This window comes from Balaenoptera acutorostrata, chromosome 8 (assembly GCF_949987535.1).
Source record: "Balaenoptera acutorostrata chromosome 8, mBalAcu1.1, whole genome shotgun sequence".
NCBI classification, from domain to species: Eukaryota; Metazoa; Chordata; class Mammalia; order Artiodactyla; family Balaenopteridae; genus Balaenoptera; species Balaenoptera acutorostrata.
The window spans coordinates 30,198,883-30,223,987 of record NC_080071.1 but is presented as its reverse complement, the minus strand read 5'-3'; the positions used below and the strand labels follow the sequence as shown (position 1 = coordinate 30,223,987).

The 25,105-nt window shown below is 38.4% G+C and overlaps 1 protein-coding gene across 3 annotated transcripts in view; it reads right to left on the bottom strand.

Annotated features, from left to right (window-relative positions):
- The window catches only part of CERS6 (ceramide synthase 6), a 319,455-nt gene that overhangs the window by 29,002 nt on the left and 265,348 nt on the right, over positions 1–25,105 (bottom strand). For all 3 annotated transcript variants that reach the window (XM_057551143.1, XM_057551145.1, XM_057551144.1), the window contains exon 8: positions 22,284–22,390. In XM_057551143.1, coding sequence (XP_057407126.1) covers positions 22,284–22,390 — 107 coding nt within the window. The remainder of the gene's footprint in view (positions 1–22,283; positions 22,391–25,105) is intronic.

Genomic DNA, 25,105 nt, shown 5'->3' with positions numbered 1-25,105 from the left:
ACGTGCACTCTCATTGATGCACATGAAAACTCTTTGCCAAAGAATGCTTTATTACACTCACTTCACTCACTTACAGTGGAGGTAGCAAAAGAAGGGAGAAGGCAAGTGATATGATCAGATTCACTAAAAGTAAACTACTATCAAAATGAAAACTTGAACAGGATTCTTAATTCCTAGTCCAGTATTGTTTCCACGTTATCTCACTTAAGAGGCAATTTTGAAAAACAATCAGCCCGTCCAGACTATTGGGAAATAGCTTTCTAATATCTTTGGCCGATGCAAGTTCAATGACACATTCTATACATGCACACATACACTCATACATTCATATATGTTGCTTTGTCATTATTATCTGATTAAATTGGGAGGAATGGTTTTAATAATTGAAAAAGTAGGTGAAATAGGGTAATAATTAAAATGATACATTTATACCCAAAATTGTGTATGTGTGTGTGTATATATATGTATGTGTGTGTATATATGTGTGTGTGTGTACACACACACATATATACCTTTATTCATCAATTTTTCTTCATGTAGGGCCAAGGGTTTTACTTTCGAATATTGGCTCTCTGGTTGGCCTTTCTCACATACACCATTCTTGAAATGCGAAGTCTACAATTTCCACTTTGGGCTTCTTTAAAGTAGAGTGAAAACTTAAAGCCACTTGGAAGCAATATGAGTGCAGAAGACTTTTGGGTTTTTATAATTTTCCTCACGGTCTTTTAGAGTAGTTTTATCGACACTCAACTTGATAGCAATCTCTTAGATACGGTCATCTCTCGGTCTCCATGGGGGATTGGTTCCAGGACCCCATGGATACCAAAATCTTCTGGTGCTCAAGTCCCTTATATAAAATGGCGTAGTACAGTCACCCTCTGTATCCATGGGTTCCTCATCTCTGGATCCAACCAATAAGCAGTTTGAATTCGTGGTTGGTTGACCCATGGAGGGAGAAACCACGGGTAAAGAGGGCCAACTACACCGGCTTTTTAGTTTTTACAAAGCATTTAAGTTTTATAGTTTTAGAAGAAGCTATTTTGCTTTTACACTTATATATTAATGCATCATTTAATATTTTATTATATTTTTAATATTTATATATTTTTGGCTGTGTCGGGTTTTAGTTGCTGCGCACAGGCTCTTCCTGCGGCGCGTGGGCGTCTCTCTAGTTGTGGCACGTGGGCTCCAGAGCATGCGGGCTCAGTAGTTGTGGCGTGTGGGCTTAGTTGCTCCATGGCATGTGGGATCTCAGTTCCCTGACCAGGGATCGAACCCGCGTTCCCTACACTGGAAGGCGGATTCTTAACCACTGGACCACCAGGAAGTCCCCAATATTTTATTATACTGAATGATAAAATCACACACACAGCTGGCACAAAGAGTTTTGCAGACAATCATTTGACTCTTGGGTGGCATGTGACTCGACCACTGGAAGAAGTTCTCAGGCATCCTCCACAGAGCAGTGAGCGCATCACGAGCTGTCTGAATGCCACGGGTTTGCTCTACTGGGGAAAAGGAGTGTCTGTTCACCTAGGCGAGCAGCGCAGGTAAGTAGAAGATGGCTAAGTGTTTCTGTTTTGTCTTCTCCTGAGAAGCTGTGCAGTTTGGTAGAAAAAACATTTAGCAAGAAGATGACTGTCAAGAGCTCTGGGTCTTGAGTCTGAAGGACTTTCTCTGGCAATTAGTTTTCTCATTAGAAAATTAAGAGAATGGACAAAGTAGTGGTTGCCTAGAGCACTGGGAATGAAAAAGATTCTTGGCCCTGGAATTGGCCCAGTGGAAAAACCATGCCATGATTGACTGGCAATGTCTGCTATGGGTAGTTAAAGGGGAAATGGTAGAACACAAGCATCTCTTCTTGGAGTTAGATAATCGATGATCCCCGTGTAATGAAAAGGGTGCCAGCTTTTACTTGCAATTACTCTTGTGACCTTCAGCAAAGTTAATTACTTCTATGAGCCTCAGGAAAGCAGGAAAACTCCTTGGGGACCTAGCCAAGATATTTTCTAAATGCTACCCCTGGATTACCCTCTACCCTAACCCAATTAGATATTCCTTATACAGTCTCCAATAACATGCTGTACAACCTCTGTCTTAATATTTACTGCATAGAAATAAATCATAATTATATTGTAAAGACTGGGGCTATATCTAGGTTATACTTTAAGGGTAAGAAGTGCATTCTACATATTTAAGCCCTAACAAAATACTAGCACATAGTGTGTACTCAGTAAATATTTGTCAACTACATGGAACCATTGTTGTTGTGAGAATTAAGTATCCAGAGCTTAGCACAATGCAGGTAACAGGTGCTCTGTAAATGCTACTTTTCCTTTCCTTCCTAAATTGTACAATCCTGGATGACAAATTCCATATGCAGAGGGACACAATTTCCTTTTCTCTTCTATCCTTCAATAATATTTATGCTGAATATAAAAATACAGACACCTGAAAAACGGTTTGGAAGTATCTTAGTATTAAAGTGTTATAGAGTTTTTTGAGCCTTCTAATCTCACATAAAACTTCAATAGAATATGGGTGTTTGCCTAGTTCACTGGTTCCAAAGTATGGTATGAAGATGATTTTAGGTGTGAGATGAATACATATGAGTTATATATTTATGTGAATGTTTATTTTACAAAATGTAACTCATCCTGTTTAATTTTCTGTAGTAATATATAGATTAAAAAAAAATAAACTTCTATAAATAAAAGGAAGTGAGTCTATTAAGGAAAACTTTCAAGCAAGTAATTATAGTATGTGATTCTGGCACAAATTATAGTTTGGAAGTGGCCAAAGTTTAGGAAATTTATAACTAGCTAAAAGCATGGAAATTCTAGAGCTAAAGTGAAGTTTGCCTTTTCTCAGTTGTAGGAAAGACAATTCTCAAGTTTTCTGTAAACTTCTGTCATTTACTTAAACTTAAAGGTATATACAAGGAAATTGTTAATCATTTATCCTAGGCATGTGTATTGGAGATTATAATTTTCTGTAGCTTATATGTTATAAAGCCATTTTCTTCTAGGAAAATCATTCAGAAATGAAACAATAGCATTTTAAAGATGACAATATCTTATGGTGTCCTATAAAGCACATCACTATTTCTAGGTCTTCATCCTCTAAACAATTTTGAGAATCTCTGGTTTAGAACAGTGGTGCGCAAGTGGGGCTGATTTTGGCCCCCAGGAAGCATTTGGCAACATCTAACAACATTTTTGGTTGTCATAACCGGGCGTGTGTGCTACTGGCACCTAGTGGACAGAGGCCAAGAACGCTGCTAAACATCCCATAATCAAAAGGATAGTCCACAACAAAGAATTATCTGGCCCAAATGTCAACAGTGCTAAAGTTGAGAAACTCTGCTTCAGAGCTATGGTGATAAATGACTTATGAATATCCTGATCTAACACCCACAGCTGAATGTCTAACATGGTTCTGATGTAAATACCTACTTCCAGATTTATTTTCAGAAAGCAAGAGGGGAAAAAAAGACCTCACAGAATTTTAACATGCGTCCACCTTCCCCTTCTCCTTTTTTAAAAATTACTCCTCGATTTAGTTTTTGAGAGTAAGCTGGTTGAAAAAAGCACCTACATTATTATGGTACAACGTCTACCCTCAGTTTATAGGTCAGCTCAAGTCATCAGCTAAGGTCCTCCAAATGTCTTCTACTTTCCATGGCAAATAACCTCCAGCTTTGGGAGAAAATTTTCTCACTTCTGACTGTGTTGGCATCCACATGGGTTTGCGTGGGGGACATGTCTGCAGTCCTAGTCTGTATTCTCAACGGTCACCTGGCACGATGCTGGGCCTAGTGCAGGGGGTCCACACATTCTCACTGTGTTCTATGATATACCGGGTGATGGTAAGCTATCAGTGGGAAGTGAATTTATTTAGCCTTTCTACACTTCCTTTCTTTTCTTTCTGTGCTCTGTTGGCCTAGAAAAAATATTTCCTAAGTGCTGCTGGTGACAAGGTCTCACTAGCATTTCATGCTCTGTACTCAGAAACCATTTCAGTCCAAGGATCACACTCTTACAAGGCCTAAAGCAGTCTGATAATAAATGTTTCCACATTTAATCTAAATAGAAGAAACAGATTAGGGTGTCACCCTCCACCCCCGACACACCTCAGGAGCAAACTGTTCTTGTATACATTTTTAGGAAGCAGAAATGGCTAAGGAGGGTACAATAATTTGTAGACCTAAATCTACCATAACATCAATTGAATTAGTTCTTGATTTTATATGCTTTTTGGGGGGTTGTGGGAAAGGGAATAGAGGTGAAATTTGTTAAAAAGCGTTAGAGGACATTAAGTTACATTAACACTGATAGCTCTGAATGAGCTAGACACAGAGCTAACTGGTCCCATACTGACTGAATAATCAAAGTGCTGTACTGTTCAACGGAGGAGGGGTGACATGTAAAGATCAGTCTTGTCAACCGAAAAGACACACACTCAGTAAAGAACTGGTCTGTTTGAGCAGAATGAAAGTGTTGCAATACTTTGAGATTTGTGGCGGACTGGTTTTTAACTTTTAGCTCACAGGCCTGATTTCTATTTTTTTAAGATTCTTCCACTTTCTATGCTTAAGGAGCTGAAATTCTACAGTGTCCTTTGCCAGGATACTGATTATATATAAGTGGGAGATTTTTTTTATCAACAATAAATGTCTTGCACTGTGAAAATAGCAGCTTGACTCCCACATTCATTTAGCAGCAGGAGGCATGAAATGGATTGGCCCTTTTGAATTATTCCAGAAACGTGCTCCAGATGCATATAGATAGACCACTAAACATAAACCTCGTTGTTTCTTTCTTTTGCTTTGCTTCACTGCTAAGCAACTTTTTAAACTAAACTGGTATAGGATAAGTTCTTTATCATTACTGTCCTTCAGAATAAAGTTAAGTTTATCAGAAAGCAAAGCAATGTATGTTCCCCAAATACAATCTGATAAACCCTGTTGACTATTGAAATTTGTAACTGATCGGCTGCCAAACACTGCCAATTTGCTGTGTGAGTCTTTTGCTCCTGAAGGATTTGTTCACTTGAACGGCTTAGTATTAGTTTCCTGTTTATCGTGGCATACGTTATACCAACGAGGTGTGCTGCTTACATCTCCTTTCTTCTTGAAGAACTTACCATTTAGCTGTGAGAAGTGCAGTTAGCTGGCAGTCTCCAGCGGCAGGGCCTTCAGAATCTGCCACAGTGTCTGAGATGAGGCCTGGGTAGTGCTTAGCCAACAACTGAACATGCAGCAGTAATAGGGGCTACCCATTTCTGCCCAAACCAGGACCCCTCTAATGGGCACTCATTGCTCTGTAGTTCTCTGTGGGGCTGGCTGAGACTGTCAGATCAACTTCACTGTCTGAAGGTCTGCCTGCCCCACTCCTGCTTCCTTCACTTTATCTTTGGCAAGGATAACCACTTAATAAACCTCTGGCCCTCCTAACTTCATCTCAGCATCTTTTTTTCAGGGGACCCAACTGATTGACAACATATAGATGTTGTTACCAAAATGGGAAGAGTGAAAAATTCTATGCTGCATTTTGAGCCAGTGGCCAGTGAGCTGCAAACACTTCCTGGGGACCTTGACCACCAATGCCAACAACTCAGTTCATATATTGTGTTGTGATAGCACAAACTGGTATATCTGCTCTGATTGGGCAGTAGCAAAATCTCCCTGGTGTCCCTGGGGCCTCAAACCAGTAACCGTAACCATCTCTTGGGACCCTGAGGGTTAGTAAGGTCCACAGCCAGTGAGAATCCCAAAAGAGGATTAGCTTTATTCTCTTTCAAGTGATGTTGAAATTGGTTAGGAAAAGACTCCTCTGAACAGCAGGATGAGCTGCCTTGAAAGATATTAATTGCCGTTTCCCCGTGAGATTTGGGGAATTAAGCTGATGAAAGGAAAAGCACTCATAGGAAAGGGAATCCCTGTAAATTCACTAATTTAAACCAATTGGCTATTTTCAAATTATGTGTTTCAGTTGCTCTGCCTCCGTGCACAAGCAAAATGCTCTACTTCAAAGTATTTACCCACTCCAAGCACTTCACTGCCTGCTGAGGGAAGAACAGAATGTATTACACCCTTCCCAGTGGGAGGAGGATGGAAGGACCCATGTTTCCTTCTGCCATAAAGAACGTGCAAACAAAGGTAAACTCAGAAAGGAAAACAAAAAATCAAACCATGAAGAAAATATAAAACCTGGATTCCTTCCTTTTACCTGGTCTATCCTGGGAATCTCTGAACTTCTCCCATGGTTGAATCCCATGGCCAGTCATGTCAACAGAGTCCCTGATAACACACAGGCTCCCCTGAACCCCTTGGTTGGAAGCTGATCATTAACACTGTTAACAATCCTCACCTGCTCAACCCTTACTCATTTGCTTTCCTTGTCCTATTCCCAGGTTACACAGACTGGAATTAGAAAGTCAGAGAAACACTATATCCGCTTTACATTCTGAGTATAGGAGGTCATTCTATTCAAAGGAACATTGCCACCAAGAAAAAGCCATTTAAAGTGAATCCACTTAAAACAGAACATAAATTTCATAGAAAAGAGTGAATAAAAAGGTCCATCAAGACTTTGTTTTTTGAGAAATGAAATAAAATTCATAAAAATGAATTTATTTTATCTTCCATTTAATCAAATTTAGGTTATAATTGCAATTATGCTCTAATTCTTAGAACAAACTAAAAATGAATGAAGCACTGATTGGGAGGGTTACATAATTTTCTTCAAAATGGAATCGTAGTAGTATATGACAGTTTTAAAGAAGATGTAAGAATACGCGATGGCTTTAACATTTTATCAAGCGTCTCTCACAATCGTTTGAAATTCACACCTTTCCTTTTTGAAGTACCTATCATGTCACCATCCTTGTTGATTTTCCTTTTTTCAATTATTGAATGGTCTGCCGACTCCTTTGGCCATGGCTTAGGTATGTTTTGAGCAGACATCTAATATCACTTTCATTGACTTCAAGAAATCTTGCATATTGTGCATCAGATACAATTTCTCACTTTGCAAGTAACTTGCATTCCTTTGACACTCGTCTTTCATCTCACTAGACTGGTGAGGAAGGCATTAATGGCTCGAGAGAGGAATATATGAGAGGGCACTAATCTTTAAAGTGGTTTATTCATCACTAAATCCTTTCTTGTAATAATGAACTTTCTTCCTTCTATAATCCCCTAACTGCTGGGAGCCAGTTAACAAAATCCCAGGTAGCCAGGACCTTGCTACTTAATTTCAATTAGTCCTTAAAGTTGCTGTACATTCTTTCAGACCTAGGATATTAAATTGGAAATTTTTTACCAATAAGGAATATGAGGCCTAGAGATACCAAGGTCAGTGGCAGAGCCAAGGATAAGGCCAACGTTAGCCTAGTCTATGGTTTTATTCTTCAGACCACACTGTCTTACTGATCCCCTGTGCAGAATGAACTAAAGCAGAGAACACTAGGAAAGGAAAACAGAAGGTGTATTTCTATTCTTGACCATGATGAAAACTCACTGTGGCCCTGGGCAAAGTCACTTAACTTTTCTGGGTTTCGATTTTCTCTGAGGTCTTGTACAAAAGGAGATACTTATGGTTACTGGTTTGGGGCCCCAAGGACACCAGGAAGATTTTGCTACTACCTACTGAGAGAGCAGATCTACCAATTTGGGTGGTCACAACACAGTAGCTGAACTGAATCATTGGTATTAAATGGTCAAGGTCCCCAGGAAGTGACTGCAGTTCACTGACCATTGGCTCAAAGGGCAATGAGTTCATGTCATTGCTCTGTTATCATTCCCGGGACCTCTCACCCCAATCCCAATGCAATTCCCACATCTTGTCAGGTATGAGCATGGTTTTGTTAAAAAGAAACTACAGACCATCAGATATACCTTTCTACTACATGCACACCCCTTCCAGTCCAGTCTTTCATCATTCTCTCTTTTTTTTCCTTGTCTCAAGCTTCAGAAGGACAAATTTCCTACTTTTAGAGGGCTGCCCTTCCACCTGGCTGTTAACCCTCTGGGACTCTGCTTGTTCAGTGTTCTTTCAGCATCAGTATCATCGGTCTCTTCCTTTGCACTGACTCAAGGAATCATGGGTGCTTGAGAAGTCACCTAACTGGAACCAACACTGGAGACTTGACTCCCTTCCTTCACTTCTCTGTAAAGCAGGAGTTTCTTCTTTAATCATGGGTACTTCAGTGACACCTACAAGTACTCTTTCTCCTCTGTTTTTTTAAAGGAAGCACAGATGTCTAGCATTCTATAAAAATCTTTACTTGATACCATATTCAATCTAATGATCATCTTATTTCTTTCCTTCTACACACCACAAACCTTTTAAATAAGGCATCTATGTCCACTCTCTTCTTGCCTACCACCCCCTTGTCCCCTGCTCAGAATCCCTTGCAGGGATCACTCTATAAATAAATTTCTCACTGGAAGGTTACCAACCCACTTGAAATTGTGAAATCATAAAATCTAAACATTTCAGAAGACATCTTTGACATTTATCCCAAGTCTCCCATTTTACGGATGAAGAAGAGCACATGCACAGTTTCACCAGTGGTCTCATTTGCCTTGATTCCCCTTGCAGCATTTGATACTGTAGATACTTGCCTTTTTCTGAACAATGTAGGTTAAATATAAAATCTTGTCAATCTGATCAGCTCAAAGAGAAGGCCTGAAAATTTCCTGAGGATAAACTACATCAGGCACAAAGACAAGACGACTATTCACATGTGTTTGTTTCAATCCAGATTCTTGGGTGAGATCCCTATCACCCGCTACCTACCCCTCTACCATAACCAGATTTCAAGTTACTTTCAAGCTGTTTTCATAATCATCAGAAGCTCTTGTTATTGCTGGAAGAATTTAATAGAAATGTACTTAGTCTCCCTCCTGTGGAGTTGAGCTGCTTATTCCTTATAAAAAAATAACTATATATTGCTCTTCTGCTATAAATGAAGATATTCATTTGGTTAAATGATGACTCTAGGAACTAACATACCTTACTGTCAAACATTTTTCTCCTTTCTTTGAAAGGAAAATGCATCATTTTTCACTGCCAAGAGGTTCTCAGATGTCAGAACAGTAAGGAGGAGAAGCAGGTCATCACTACCCACCAGAACAGGGATAGAGTGTTAATTTGAAGACGAGAAACTAACTTCTCTTCCCTCTTTGCTTGGGGGAAAACAGTCTAGATCTGTTCTCAAGTGGTTTGGGAATCTAGTGGCTATTTTTCAAGGCTCTCAAGATAGTGATATATCCTGAGGATGGGTAGAAACGATGGTGCGCATGTTTTAGACATATCTGTAACATCAAGACTCTCCAGGTACAGAAAGTGCCAGCAAAATACAGTTTTAATGGAACTGTTAGGTTTTCATGTAAATGCAATGGAACTGCCTTATCAGAAATCTCAAAGCCATTATGGCCAATTTATGTGGAAAATATATCATTCAATTTTATTCCTTTTATTCCCTTTGCATCAGGCAGCAATCAATAGCCTCACTGCTTTTTAATTACTAAGAGAAGCCCCATCAACTCATGGAAGCAGCTGGTGTGATATTTATTTGATGTTGATAAGAGTAAGCAAAAGTTTTACTATAGGATATATTTATATAAAATATATAAATATCTATACAATATATATTTACTTAAGATAAATATCTCACATATATTTATATATGATAATATATACTTATGCACAAATATAGTTTTGAAATATATGATAAATATAAAGTACATATATAAAATATCTTTATCAAATATCTGTATCTATCAACTATCTATATTTATCTTTCTGTCCATCTCACATATACACAGTAGAGCATCACTTTATTTCACCTCTTTTTTTGTTAGAAAAAAGTAGGCCAGAAGATAAAAATAAGCAATGATCTTAGTTGTGCATGCAGTTATTTTCAGAATAAGGCAATCTTTCATCATCTTCCCCAGACTTTTGAAGGACGGGTAGAAATCAAGTTAAAAAGAGAAAGGGAACAGTCACATTAGTATGTCTGGTGTGGGCCACCCAAAGTCCAGTCCCCCCTACACTCTATGTTTGAAAGAGGGCCTGTCCCAAACACTAGCTACAAGGGTAGCATGTTGGGTGGATAAATTATGTAGGGGGATTAGTTAAGACATGTGGGCTCAAGAAAGGAGGGAATTTAAGTAAGCATTACTCTGGCATTCAGAATATTTCTCCTTGATTTTGGGAGAAAGAAAATAAAAAGAATGATACTCTATTATATTGAAATAAGTAAACAAACTACCTGGCTGGGGAGAGCACCTTCATGAAAGTGAATTCTGAATTTAGACCTAGAATAAATCAGAGATCTATTGTGAGATAAATCAGCAAACTTACAGCATACTGAGTATTGCACACAGTACTGAGCATACAAATGGAGAAGGAAACATGGTCCCAGCCCTGTTGGAACTCACTCCCTAGTGGAGAAGGGCGACAAGGAAATGAATACCAAACAACAGCACCAGAAGAGCACTTCAGGAGAACACCATGATTGCTACTGAGGGCAGGGGATTCAAACATCTAATTAAATTTTTGAGTGGGGTGAGGGGGATACAATTTGAAATAAATGCAATCCTATGGCTAGAAGAGCAAAGGGGGATCAAGTTCCATGAATAATTCACTACTGAGAGAGACAGTCAAGCCCTGTTTCTTCTGTACTTCATCAAGGCAACTTTAACCTATTTCGTGAAGTACCGGACTTATTTCTGGAAGATACTGTAGACTTAATGTTTAGGAAAGGGTTTTGACCCTTTTTAATAAAGTGCTGACTTTACAAATTGTGCTCCTCACATAAGGTAGTGTTCTGGAAAGTGAAGTAATTTAAGAGGCTTGTACACAAAGAAAAATTCTTTCAGTACTTCATGTTAGCCCCTGAATTGGGCGAATAGGGTGTGTTCACACTGTACTTTAATAACAACTTATTCACTGCTGTATCAAGGTGTTTGCCCTTCAGTAGCAGACAAAAGACAGAACATCCCATTGTATGTCCATAGGATAAGAACAAGGAAAATGTGGTGGACTAAAATTTTGAGTAATAGAAATACTCTAGTTAACTTAATGATAACTAGAAAAATCTCTTTATTTTGTTTTGTTCATTTATTATTGGTCAAAGCACATAATAAAAAGTCACTGAAAATATTTTACTAATTTTTGATGGTTCATAATGATGTATTGTTTCAAGATAACATCCTTACCACTAACTATGATTGCAGAGCACAGGTGAGAAGACAGGAGACCCAGGTCACTCCCTGGAGGCTATTTTGGGAAATAATCCCCAATATTTCCTTATTTGATTATCATACACTACTGGGCAATAAGATTACAGTTAATAGACTATTCCATTTCAGTAAATACATTTTACTACATTTACATTTCAATTCAAAGACAACCTAAAAATGTTACGTAATTAAAATAGCACTTCTTTATCTCAGAATTTAAAAACATTCAGAATTGTTTCAGTCTGGCTATTCTTATACGCCATTAAAAAGCAGAATGTATTCAGAATAACTTCTTCAAAATGTTTTAATATGTATTTCAATGAATGCTTCATACTACATTTCTTCAAACTACTGAATATATAACTCAAAGATTACAATACAGTGTATTAGCAACAAATAAATCAAATGAAATATTTATACCCTGATAACTATTGAAAGGCATAGGTTGGGATTGTGTGGGATACAAAGTAGTCTAAGACACTAGTGAAAATTAGGTCTGTGTTTATATGCTGTCCATTCAAAAAAAAAAAAAAAAAAGGAATTAAGACAGCTAAGTTGGGTTAGTGCAAGCTGCTCTGAGAGATGCAGAGTTTGCTACGATTTTGAGGTTGGGTGCCTGACATAAGTCCCCAATGGTGGCTGGGAACAACTGTTCCCAGGGTGCTAGGACAGAATTAATTACTGCATTGGGATGGTGTTCTGTGTGTTCCTGCTTACTTTCTTTGGTGGTCCCATGGATGTAGGAAAGATGCTCTATTTGTTTTTTCTATCTGTTCTTCTCATGGACAATTGCTCCCTTCCTACACTGCCCTGGAACCTCTGGACAACGTCCTCTCTTCACGCTGCCCTAATGAGGAGGCACGCCCACCACCAGGCTCCTAGTCAGCCTGCAGTTTCAGTATATCTACATGTTTTATGATTTTCCTTATATATCTTGAACTCTTATATTTCCAACTCTTTGATATTTAGCATTCCAAATTAAGCATTTCTGTCTTATTATCTGCTGTGGACAAAGGCAGCAGTTAATAAACGATTGCACAATGCTGTTTCCATAAATTCTGTCTGAGCAAAATGATTCAGTGGCTGGAATGCCCCCCTGCTTTGAAAAGTTACTGAGTCATTGCCAGCTTTGTCTTCTTGGATTGGCCTATTCTGTCTTATAAGGAAAGATGGTAGGCTGCAGAGTCTCGGTCATGACTGTGCCAAACCACACAGGAAATTCTAAAATCTCAGCTATTCATTTAACAAATATTTATTGATAGTTTTGCAGTGCTGGATGTTCCTGGGCTCATGACCTAATCACTACCTATGTCCCCAACACCCACATTCTGCCTGACATATAGAAGGCCTACAGTGAAGTGCATCAAACAGATCTGTAAAGAATAAATGGCTCCTTGTCTAGGAGGAATTTGCAAAGTTTTTGCTCCCTGGCCCTAAAGACATAAAAAGTTAAATAATAATAATACACGGTAAGATATATTCCCCCCAAGGAACAGGATGACTCCAGAGATGCTGGTGATACTGTGGTTCTGTCTTTTCGGCTACACTGCCATCCCAGAGGTGACAGGGGCATGGATGAAGTTCTGAAAATGAAAGGACACAGCCAGGGTGGTCTCCACTGACAGTGCCCTAGAGCCCTGCGCACTGGGATTGTGCAGGGAGGGTTTCTGGGATGGCTCAGGTAATGGTCCAGACTGGGAAGTAGGCAATGAGCAGTCACAAGCTGGTCCAAGGCTGAGCTCAGGACTGTGACAGGGGGCTTAGCATGAACAGAACGGCCAGGTGACAGAGACCCAGGGACCAGAGTCAGGGAGGTGAGGGTAGCTGGAGGAGAGAATTAGCCCGCTATACAACTGCCCTTTATGGTAACATAAGCAAATGGAAACAGAGCTGATGTGGGTCCTTCATTTGTTACTGCATTTTCCATAAAGCATCACTCTCAAATATCTGAGACCCTTGAGCAAATTTTCAAATCTCTGGCCCTGGCATTAGACTTTATTACAATACTCAGGTATTTTTAAAACAGATGAAATGGCCATGTTGAATTTTTTCCATAGATGGTCTGTAAACACATTTTATAATACTTAGACCAAACAATGTTTTTGTTCTTTTCCTCCTTCCCCCAGCAAGATTCTCTGCAGTGATTGGGAGGGAGGGAACACTTAAGACGTTAATTCTGTGGAGACAGCGTTACTAGGACGCCACATTTTTTTGTTGACTCAAGTCACAAAAGCAGAAAAGCTTACTTAATTGAGAGCATATTCTGCATATCCCATACCCACATGTAATACTAACAATATCTTCATGTTTTTCGCCTAAGGTAGACAATACTTCTAGAAAACACCCAACGGTTGAAAACATTTAATATGCCACTCCCCACATTGCTTCATTTTTACTCATCAGACTAATTCTTTCTTTTTCCCTATCTCAGACTTTTAAAAATTAATTAATTAATTATTTTGTTTGTTTTATTGGAGTATAATCGCTTTACAATGTTGTGTTAGTTTCTGCTGTAGAACAAAGTGAACCAACTATATGTATACATATATCCCCTTCCTCTTGAGCCTCCCTCCCACTCCCCCACCTCCATCCCACCCCTCTAGGTCATCACAGAGCACCGAGCTGAGCTCCCTGTGCTATACAGCAACTTTCCACTAGCTACCTGTTTTACACATGGTAGTGTATCTATGTCAGTGCTACTCTCTCAGTTTGTCCCACCCTCCCCTTCCCCGCCTGTGTCCACAAGTCATCAGGCTAATTCTTAGTGGTCTTGCCTAAGAGTTGGCAAACTTGTTCTGTAAAGGACCAGCTAGTAAATATTTTAGGATTAGCGGGTCACATACACTCTGTCCCAACCACTCAGGCCAGTGTAGCAGAAAGCAGACAAGGGCAATATGTGACAGATGGACAAGGCTGTGTTCCAGTAAAACCTTATTTATAAAAATAGGCGATGGGCTGATTTGTCTTAAAGGCCATAGTTTGTTGATTCCTGGTCTAGCCCTTCAATATTAAAATTATATTAAAATTATTATGTTTACATGAAAAGAACAAAACATCTCAACACATTATTTCTATCCAACTCTACCTCACTTTATGAAGGTAGTAACTGATACTAGTATATACACGTATTATTAAAAACATGCCAAAATACCTAACAGCCAAAAGACTTAGGTTTCATCCTTTATCTTTCAAATATGTTTAATACAGACCAGCATCAAGGAAAATTTCAGAGAAAATCTGTGAAGAAGAGTCCAGAAAAAAAAAAAAATACAGCTTATCCAAATTTGTGAACTCCAAGATTAATCTTATTAGATATTCAGAAAAGCATATAAGCCACACTACTTTGGTAAAATATGTCTTGAAAAATAAATCAGAGAAGAAGATGATATTCTCATATGCATCTAGATGAATTTCAAATCTTATTATGGAAAATGGTAAAAGAATGATCTAGGCTCCTCTGTAACATTTTTCTTTTTAATTGCAGAGACTTTCAGAGAGTACAAATCAGCAAATGATTCCCCTACTTTATAGGATAGAAATCCACAGAAAGTAACATTCTGAGAAGCCACTTGCTTCTGTTTGAATAGCAGCAGACCACTGAAGGTACATATTTGATTCTAAGTTTCCTGTAGCCAAGGGGTTGGCATTTGGTGGGACATGAATGGGGATGTGTAAAGTCATCATTAGGCCATAGGAGGAGGCTCTGGCAATTGTGGTATGCCCATTCGTGGCTGGACAATGACTTGTGAATCTGTCACTTGCAGTAAAGAACTAGCCTATTAAACAGGACACAAACAGATGGAGAGATATACCATTGTTCTTGGATTGGAAGAATCAACATTGTGAAAATGACTCTACTACCCAAAGCAATCTACAGATTAAGTGCAATCCCTATCAAACTACAAATGGCATTTTTCACAGAACTAGAACAAAAATATTGACAATTTGTATGGAAACACAAAAGACCCTGAATAGCCAAAGCAATCTTGAGAAAGAAGAACGGAGCTGGAGAAATCAGGCACCTGGACTTCAGACTATACTACAAAGCTACAGTAATCAAGACAGTATGGCACTGGCACAAAAACAGAAATATAGATCAATGGAACAGGATAGAAAGCCCAGAGATAAACCCATGTTCACATGGTCACCTTATTTTTGATAAAGGAGGCAAGAATATACAATGGAGAAAAGACAGCCTCTTCAATAAGTGGTGCTGGGAAAACTGGACAGTTACATGTAAAAAATGAAATTAGAACACTCCCTAACACCATACACAAAAATAAACTCAAAATGGATTAAAGACCTAAATGTAAGGCCAGACACTATAAAACTCTTAGAGGAAAACATAGGCAGAACACTCTATGACATCAATCACAGCAAGATCCTTTTTGACCCACCTCCTAGAGTAATGGAAATTAAAAAAAAATAAACAAATGGGACCTAATGAAACTTCAAAGCTTTTGCACAGCAAAGGAAACCATAAACAAGACGAAAAGACAACCCTCAGAATGGGAGAAAATATTTGCAAATGAAGCAACTGACAAAGGATTCATCTCCAAAATTTACAAGCAGCTCATGCAGCTCAATATCAAAAACAAAACAACCCAACCCCAAAATGGGCAGAAGACCTAAATAGGCATTTCTCCAGAGAAGATATACAGATTGCCAACAAACACATGAAAGAATGCTCAATATCACTAATCATTAGAGAAATGCAAATCAAAACTACAATGAGGTATCACCTCACACCTGTCAGAATGGTCATCATCAAAAAATCTACAAACAATAAATGCTGGAGAGGGTGTGGAGAAAAGGGAACCCTCTTGCACTGTTGGTGGGAATGTAAATTGACACAGCCACTATGCAGAACAGTATGGAGGTTCCTTAAAAAACTAAAAATAGAACTACCATATGACCCAGCAATCCCACTACTGGGCATATACCCTGAGAAAACCATAATTCAGAAAGAGACATGTACCACAGTGTTCACTGCAGCACTATTTACAATAGCTAGGACATGGGAGCAACCTAAGTGTCCATCGACAGATGAATGGATAAAGAAGATGTGGCACATATATACAATGGAATATTACTCAGCCATCAAAAGAAACGAAATTGAGTTATTTGTAGTGAGATGGATGGACCTAGAGACTGTCATACAGAGTGAAGTAAGTCAGAAAGAGAAAAACAAATACTGTATGCTAACACATCTGTATGGAATCTAAAAAAAAAAAAAAGGTTCTGATGAACCTATGGGCAGGACAGGAATAAAGACGCAGAGGTAGAGAATGGACTTGAGGACATGGCGAGGTGGAAGGGGAAGCTGGGACAAAGTGAGAGAGTAGCATGGACATATATACACTACCAAATGTAAAATAGATAGCTAGTGGGAAGCAGCCGCATAGCACAGGGAGATCAGCTGGGTGCTTTGTGACCACCTAGAGGGGTGGGATAGGGAGGGCGGGAGGGAGGGAGACGCAAGAGGGAAGAGATATGGGAACATATGTATATGTATAACTGATTCACTTTGTTATAAAGCAGAAACTAACACACCATTGTAAAGCAATTATACTCCAATAAAGATATTAAAAAAAAGAAGTAGCCTAACATATACTTGCATTTTGTGAAATTCTGTGACATTCTGTGAACAATAATGGTTACTTCTGCTGGCTCAGGATAGGAACAGTCACTTAGGATTTGAGGGACTAAGTCAACCCAGCTCATGTCCATTATTACATGCTCACTGAGAACAGAAGTGACTAAAACAAGATACTTTGCCTCTCATAATTGGAGAGAGCATTTAAGAATTTTATTTCAAAAGTATCTATGCTTATGGTTCCTTAATCTAGACTACTTGGAGGTTATAAAATGCAATAAAAATTTCTGACCACTTGGCATAATGGGAATTTCCATCTCTAACAGTAATATAACACCTTTTTACAAAATGCTTAATAGTTATAAAGTACTTTATAGTTCTAGAACAAATAGTTCATTTGATCCTTAACATTTCCTGGTAAGGTAGATGGAACAATTACTACTATTCTTCTCTGATGAGTCCACAGATGCAGAGAAGCTACACAGCTGGTTTCCGGACATGCAGTGAGGAGAAGAACCGTGACTCAAAGCAAGCAATCTCTCTACTGACTGCACCGTGCCCCTTCCCTTTCAGGATCTTTGTGGATTTGCCTCTTTCGATGCCAGATGCTAATGTATGGCTGAAAAATGATGATGCTTACAATGCAGTATCTTGGCTGGGACAGAATAATAGGGACAGTGATTGAAAAATGACTTTTTTTATGTAGCAACTACCAGAAATGTGCCTCATCAACAGCTTTATGGCCTAATTCTTAAATAATATAGTACGCTGTATTGTAGGAGAACAATTAGAATTTAGTAAGTACCTGTTGAAGTGAACTGATGTCAGGAGACCAGAGTCCAGAGAGACTAGGTAAATCATTGACTAAATGAATTGGTTTTCTCTGTATAATAGGGGAAAAACTGCACCTACCTACTTCACAATGAGTTAAGGAGCTCAACTAAGAAAACAGATGTGAGACAATTTAGGATTAAATAGTACCTAATTCACTCAACAAATATTTACTGAGTAGCCATTGGGAGCTAAGCACTGTGATAGATGCTATAATGGGATTAAGCACAAACTACCCTATGCCAGTGGAAACCAAAGCTTCATAAAATATGGAAGACTGTTAGGAACTTCAGGGATCACAGACAAATGGAGTTGAGGAAAGACAGATGCAGATCAATGAACACGGTAACAACTTACAACGATGGATAGGCTTACTCTCAAAAAGGAGCAAATCATTCACTGTCCAGTTACAACGTAAAGACTAAAATACATAGACTTTTGAGTAGATGCAGTAACGTGAACCACATACCTGATTTCAAAGATGTAGTATGCAGTAAAAGAACGAAATATCTCAATTTTTAATCCTGATTACATGTTAAAATCATATTATTTTGGATATACCGAGCTAAATAAAACGTTATTTAAACAGATGTCACCTGTTTCTTTTTACTTTTTAATGTGGCTACTAGAAAATTTTAAATTACTATGAAGCCTGACTTATCATATTTCTTTTGGAAGATGTATTATGGCCAAAAGAAAAGGCCGGGCAGTGCATGGTTCTGAAAAGGCTAATCATGGTGTATGCTGACTTTGTGAGGCGTGGACCAAAGATACAAGAGAGAATGAGCCAAGTGTCATCAAACCCACAAATCACAAAAATTCTGATGGCTTACGTGGGAACACAGCTATAGTCAGGAGGAACCTGCAAGGTATTGCTGGGGATTCCAAAGTCAATGGGTTGAAAACTAAAAGAAGCGAGGGCACAGGAATCAGTTTATTTCTCCTTCCAGCTGAAGCACAAATATTTGAGGGAGAAGTAAGTCCATGAAATGCTTGTTAGAACTGAAGTCCAATGTATCTCCAGCACTTTCCCTCCAGCAGTCAGTGACTATTTTACACACATACACTCTACCTAGAATAATGCTTTATTCAGCTGACAGAGCTCCTTGGTACGTGCAACCAAACTAGTTAATACTGACAATACACTTACGTTACTTATCTCCAATAAATGTTCAGAAAATAATTTATAGTCTCTACGCCCCACGCAATTATCAACCAGAATACTGAAGGGACCCGTAGGGATTCAACTGCAAGTGCCCCACGGGAGGCCCATGTCGCACTGAAGTCTCAACACCCAGCCCAGTACTGGTTACACAGTAAGTGCCCAATAAATATTCATTAAATACATAAAAAGTGGTAGTATATTAGAAGGTAAAAGTCCACACCTAGACAATACGGAAAAGGCCGAAACCAGGAATTTTAGACTGGTAAGCCTACTGCTGCAGATGGATCATCAAACAGATGGGGGTGAGCACTTAGAAATGAAGAGCCAGGAGCCAGAAAAGGCCTCCTAAAACCAAGTCACCCAGATGGGCCATTATTCTTTCTTCACCCTGCCTCTACATGTGCAGAGAATGACTCAAGTAACAGAGTAAATCTTGATGTTCACAAGACCTTTGACAAAATCTCTTATTACACCTTTTTAAAATATGGAGAAATAGCAGGCATAATGACACAGCAGTTCTAAGATAGTAATGAGTAGAAAAATCGTAAAGACAGACTGGTGGTTGAGAGATCGAGGTCAACTTAAAGAAATAGTGTACCAGGAGTCCCTCTGGGTCAACGTTTTTCTTTGGTGAGTTGGGAGAAGCATGAGAGGCATATTTGCAAGTACCATGAAAGTAGCAGGGATAAGTGTAACACTGGATGTGGTTCAGAAGACCCTAATTGGGCTAGAATATCTGAAAACAGCATGATGAAATCTAACAGGAATAAATGTAGGTGGTATGATTAGGTATACAAATGAATCATAATTAGAAATAAAAATACATAAAAATGAAATAAATGTAGGATGAGGGCAATTTGGTCTGGCAGCAGCTCAGCTATTTATCAGATCGCCACCAGTGCAAAGTGAAAGCTCCTTAGAATGTCAATGCGAAGGCAAGCTGCATCAGAAGAAATGCAGTTCTGAAAACAGCTTTTTGTTAGTGCTCTTATATTTTCTATCAGCCAGTCCACATTTGCATCATCGTGACAAGAAGAATTCTGAGGAACAAAGGAGAACAAAAGCAGGAATAATTGAAGGGATTAGAGATGCGTTCTGAAGAGAAGGCCTACAGATGATATATTAGAAACCTTCACGTTCTTAAGAGCTTTCAATCAGAAGTGGTAGGGTACACTTTGTCTGTTTTCCAGAAGGTAGTTTTTGAGGAGGGGAGGGAGTCACAGATCTTTAGAGAATCTGATAGAGCCATGGGCCCTGCCCCCCAGGAAAAAAATGTACACACATACGTTTTACAAACAGTTTCAGGGGGTTCTAAACCAGATTAAGAACCCCTAGCTTAGAAGTTATAAAGACCCAGGTTTCTGTTTCATATTAAAAACTTATTTCTCCCTCGACCTCTAAAGCAATACTCCTAATCAGGAAATTGAGAGAATTCCTATCCTGGGCAGAGGTGTGGGAGAGCAGTTTGGAGCTGGTCACCTGTAGGGTCCCTCCCAATTCTAGGATTCCCTAATCTAAAAGGAATTTTTGAATAATTTCACAGGATTAAGGCAAATATTTGAAACACTATTTGTTATTGTCATTCACCTTACTATTTTAAATATACTCAATGCCCATTACACTCCAGAAATAGAAACAGGATCAAAACAAAGGTCATCCAAGCACTCACATAATTTATGAGACATATCTGACAAGGATTTCATTCACTGGATGCACAACCACAATGGCAGCAGGTATACAGAAATTATTTCTTGTCTCCCAAACAATAAAATATTTCCCTCCACAAGTTGCTTTTTGAAAAACTTGGCTGCACTAAGGGCGGTGGTAGCAGAAGCCCTACAGCATTTGCAATATCAGCTCTTGTTTTGTATTTGGTTACAAGGATTTTTCTAAGCAGCTGGTTTATATCATCATCACAGGGCATACCTGTGAGTTATTCATTAGCAGCATTACGTAATTTCTATATTCTGAGTTTATGTTCTAGGTGACTCATTGCTGTCTAAACCTGAAGAGCTTTTGCACATTAGCTAGAAAGGAGGAGAAGAGATACAGCTCAACGTTAATTCTATCCTTAAAGGGAAATAAGCAAATGAAAGTACTTGATAGTGATGCTTACTTCTTTAAAACTCAGGTTCTCAGAAATCCTAAGCAGGAAAAGTTTTCTATTATTCTTTTGAGATATTTTTCCTGGATTTTGCTTGACTTTCTTCTATTTAAATTCCTACCACTAGTTCTGCTAATAATCTTGAAAGAGCTCCAATCCTGAAATAATTATAGATGTATTATATTCAAAATTACTTCAATGTTTGCTACCTACAATCATATAAAACTATAATACATTTTATATATGCCTGTTGCCAATACACAGCACTGCTGCTGGGATACGATTTTCATAATAAGTAAGTGTGCGAAAGAGCTGCCAGCCTCAAGGAGAAGGGGTGTGTGTGTGTGTGTGTGTGTGTGAGATTAATTTGTTTACAGAACCTCAGTGATAGATGTTACTCACTTAAAAGCCCCAACTTTATTTTCCTATTGGACTGAAAAGGCAGCCCTTCATTTCTCCACTTTCTCCAATTTCCGTTGCTGTCATTTCCCATTCAGATCAATTTCTCAAAATGGAAAAAAATCTGCCATCAGTGGTAGACTTTAAGTGATATGGAGGGATCATTTTTTTCTAGAAGTAATAGCCTTCCATAAAAATGAATGACAGTGGACCTATTTTCTATAGAAAGGATTGTCAAATTCCATCCAAATTTGTCATGTCTTTTTCTTAGCTAATGACATCCAGACATTAAGGGGTCAGAGATAATTTTAAGGGTTACTTTTGAGTTATACTTTCCATTTGCTTTAGTTATAAATGCAGCTGATGAGGAGAATTATACAGGACAGTGGTTCTCAAACTTTAATGTGTAGCAGAATCATCAGGAAGGTGTATCAAAATCCAGATTGCCAGGCCCCATCTCCAGAGTCTGCAATTCAGTAGGTCTGGGGTGGGTGGGGACCAATAGGTTGCATTTCTAACAAGTTCAGAGGTGATAGTTGCTGCTGCTGGGGGTCCAGGGACAACCCTTGGTGAACCCGTGGTACAGGATGATCCCTGATATCTAACTGATTGCAACACCATATTTCCTTTTTTAATTCAAACTTTCATGGCTAAGGTTTTTGAATCATACTCTAGATTGGAGCCTAAAATGGCAGACAGCTTCCTATGGCTTAAGAACCTACATAAGCCACATCCTTCTCTAACGATCCTGTGGAAAATATCCATAAAGAATGCAGCCCCTTTCTGGAAGAAGAAATCAAGCTGTTTCTTAAGTCCCTCCCTCGCTTTCTTTAAACTTCTTACTAAGTATCTGGAGTGAAATTCAACAGGAAAATGGTTCATAAAACCTATCTGCACGGGGCGCCTTTATTGGAAAGAAGACTGGCATACTCACCAGAGAGGAAATATACCCAGTCGTGTGGTGATAAAAACCATGGCAAACATAACAAACAGGAGATCACAAATTTTCTGAAACTTGGCGTAATTTGCCATTTTGGCAGCCTATGAAAGGAAGAAATGTGACAGATTAATTTAGTTAAATTGATAAATGAAAAGCTTCTTTCAATATGCATGAGTCTCCTTTAAGATATAACTTACCAGAGGCATAAAATTGTCTGCTACTTTGAAATGTCATGCATCATGCATCATATTTATAAATTACCCATAAGTCGAGTGAAATGTGATATTAACTGTAAGTAGAACTACTGACTGTCAGAGATTTAATAAAATATTCAGCAACCTGAAAAATTCAATTATATGGTTGATTTCAGGAAAACAGAAAAATATGAAATTCTTGCATTACAGATGATATTAGTAAGCCAAAGACGCCAGAACAGGAATTTGGCATAAGAGGTCAAAATAGAAAGTGCTACATAATCCTTTAAACTTTTAATGAGTCCCAAACACTAAGGTCACGAACTTTATAGAGAATATTGAGCCTTCCTGCATTTTTCCCCCTTTCTACTTAGAATTATAGGTTTTCCTTAAACAGGTATAAGGAGTGCTCTGGGGAGAGAGTTTCTTGGCTTATCCTCACAAATTTAGAAATGAAGAATGTGTCAAGATCACGTTATTTCAGCGAATCCACTTAGGTATAATTTTCAAATTTACATTAATGGGTCATTTTCTAGATGAAAGTCACTAATGTTCAGAATGTCTGTGAGAAGTACACTAATAATTTATGGTAGTGATTTAAGTGACCACTTTTTATATTATAAATTAGTCGAAGGAAGAAATACATCCCTTTCTCTACCATCTACTTTTAAAAAAAAATATTTATTTATTTATTTGGCTGCACCGGGTCTTAGTTACGGCACGCGGGATCTTCATTGCCGCCTGCGAGATCTTTAGTTGCGGCATGCGGGATCTAATTCCCTGGTCAGAGATTGAACTCGCGCCCCCTGCATTGGACGCGCGGAGTCTTAACCGCTGGACCACCAGGGAAGTCCCTGCCATCTACTTTTTATAGATGATTCTAAGTAAGAACAGGTGACACTGAAAACATACTTGTCCTTGATTACTGGTTTTTACATTTTCACATATAATTCACAGTACCCACACACAGGGTTATAAACTGAAGAGGTCTTTTAAATTCATAACATTATTTTCCACTTCTTGTAAAGTTAAATTAGCTGAGTCAAACTTGAAAGGATTGTTGACATTATCCACAGAAGCTATAATTTAATAGCTTTAAGTAAAATACAAAGCTATGAGATAAATATATTCCTAAGGGGAAATATCTATTAATTGAGTGGAAGCCAGGATTATGAACTTTTAATTTCATGCATACTTTGGATGTGACACCACAACTTATACTAAGAAAGAAAAAAAGCATCGTCTGCCTCCTTCTGGCTACGTAAACCATGTAGTTTTTCTTTTACATTCATTCACCAGTATTCAATAAAAAAGCATTAAACATCCATTTTTCTGAAATGTCTAAGCCATAGATTCCACTTTGAAGAGTCAATATATCTCATTATTTGGATATTCTCAAGCATTATTTTATGATGTCAAAGAGAATCCAAGTGATGAAGAACATTTGCTTTTAAGCCACATGACTGGGATTTCTGGATTATTTTTCTTTTCTAGATAAAAGTGGTAGATGATGATTCAACCCACATTTTCTGAATTATGGCTCTTCCAAGCATTATGCCATCCATTTCCCCAGACATTAGAGTTGGCAGATTATACAGGATTGACTTCAAAACTGTATATTGCTATATAAATTTCTACCTCCAAGCATACTTAGGATTTAACTACATGGTAACTGATTTTCAGGAAATTGCCTTTATACTAGTTTTATTTCTCCTTTAAAAAAATGTGCTGAATAGAATCTAGCTTGAATCACTTAAAAACCTTAGCTCCAAACTATCATCTGACATATCCAGCCCGTTAGGACTATTTTTCTGTTTCATAACCTTATAGGGACCAGAGTCTTTAATGAAGTGCTGTATACACTTCAAACCTTGACTAATTGCCTTTATAGCAGATTCAATTTTATGGCCTGGAATTTCTGCTTATATTGGAATAACAAATAATTACTTGAGGGCACCTCTATTCTACATTCACAGTGATAGCACATGCTTCAAAGGGGCAGAACTGTGGGCCAACAGGAATAAAAAAATAAGCATACAGATTCTAAGACTCATTTCTACATGGAATTTATACTCTGGTAAGTTCATTTTTGACTAGTTATATAAATTTCTTAGGACTAAAATGAAAGAACTATAGTTATATAACCTTATTGAGTATGTCTCTTCATGGAGGCCATGATTAAGAGTAAATACCGCATCAAAATTTTACTTGGGATTTTATCTTTTTTTTAAAAATTTATTTATTTATTTATTTATTTATTTATTTATTTATGGCTGTGTTGGGTCTTCGTTTCTGTGCGAGGGCTTTCTCCAGTTGCGGCAAGTGGGGGCCACTCTTCATCACGGTGCGCGGGCCTCTCATTATCGCGGCCTCTCTCATTGCGGAGCACAGGCTCCAGACGCGCAGGCTCAGTAGTTGTGGCTCACGGGCCTAGCTGCTCCGCGGCATGTGGGATCTTCCCAGACCAGGGCTCGAACCCGTGTCCCCTGCATTAGCAGGCAGATTCTCAACCACTGCACCACCAGGGAAGCCCGGGATTTTATCTTTTGAAATATGCTAGAAGCATTTTTCTTTTTCTCTTTTTTTTGCTACTTTAGTAATTTTAAGTGATAATGGTTTAGA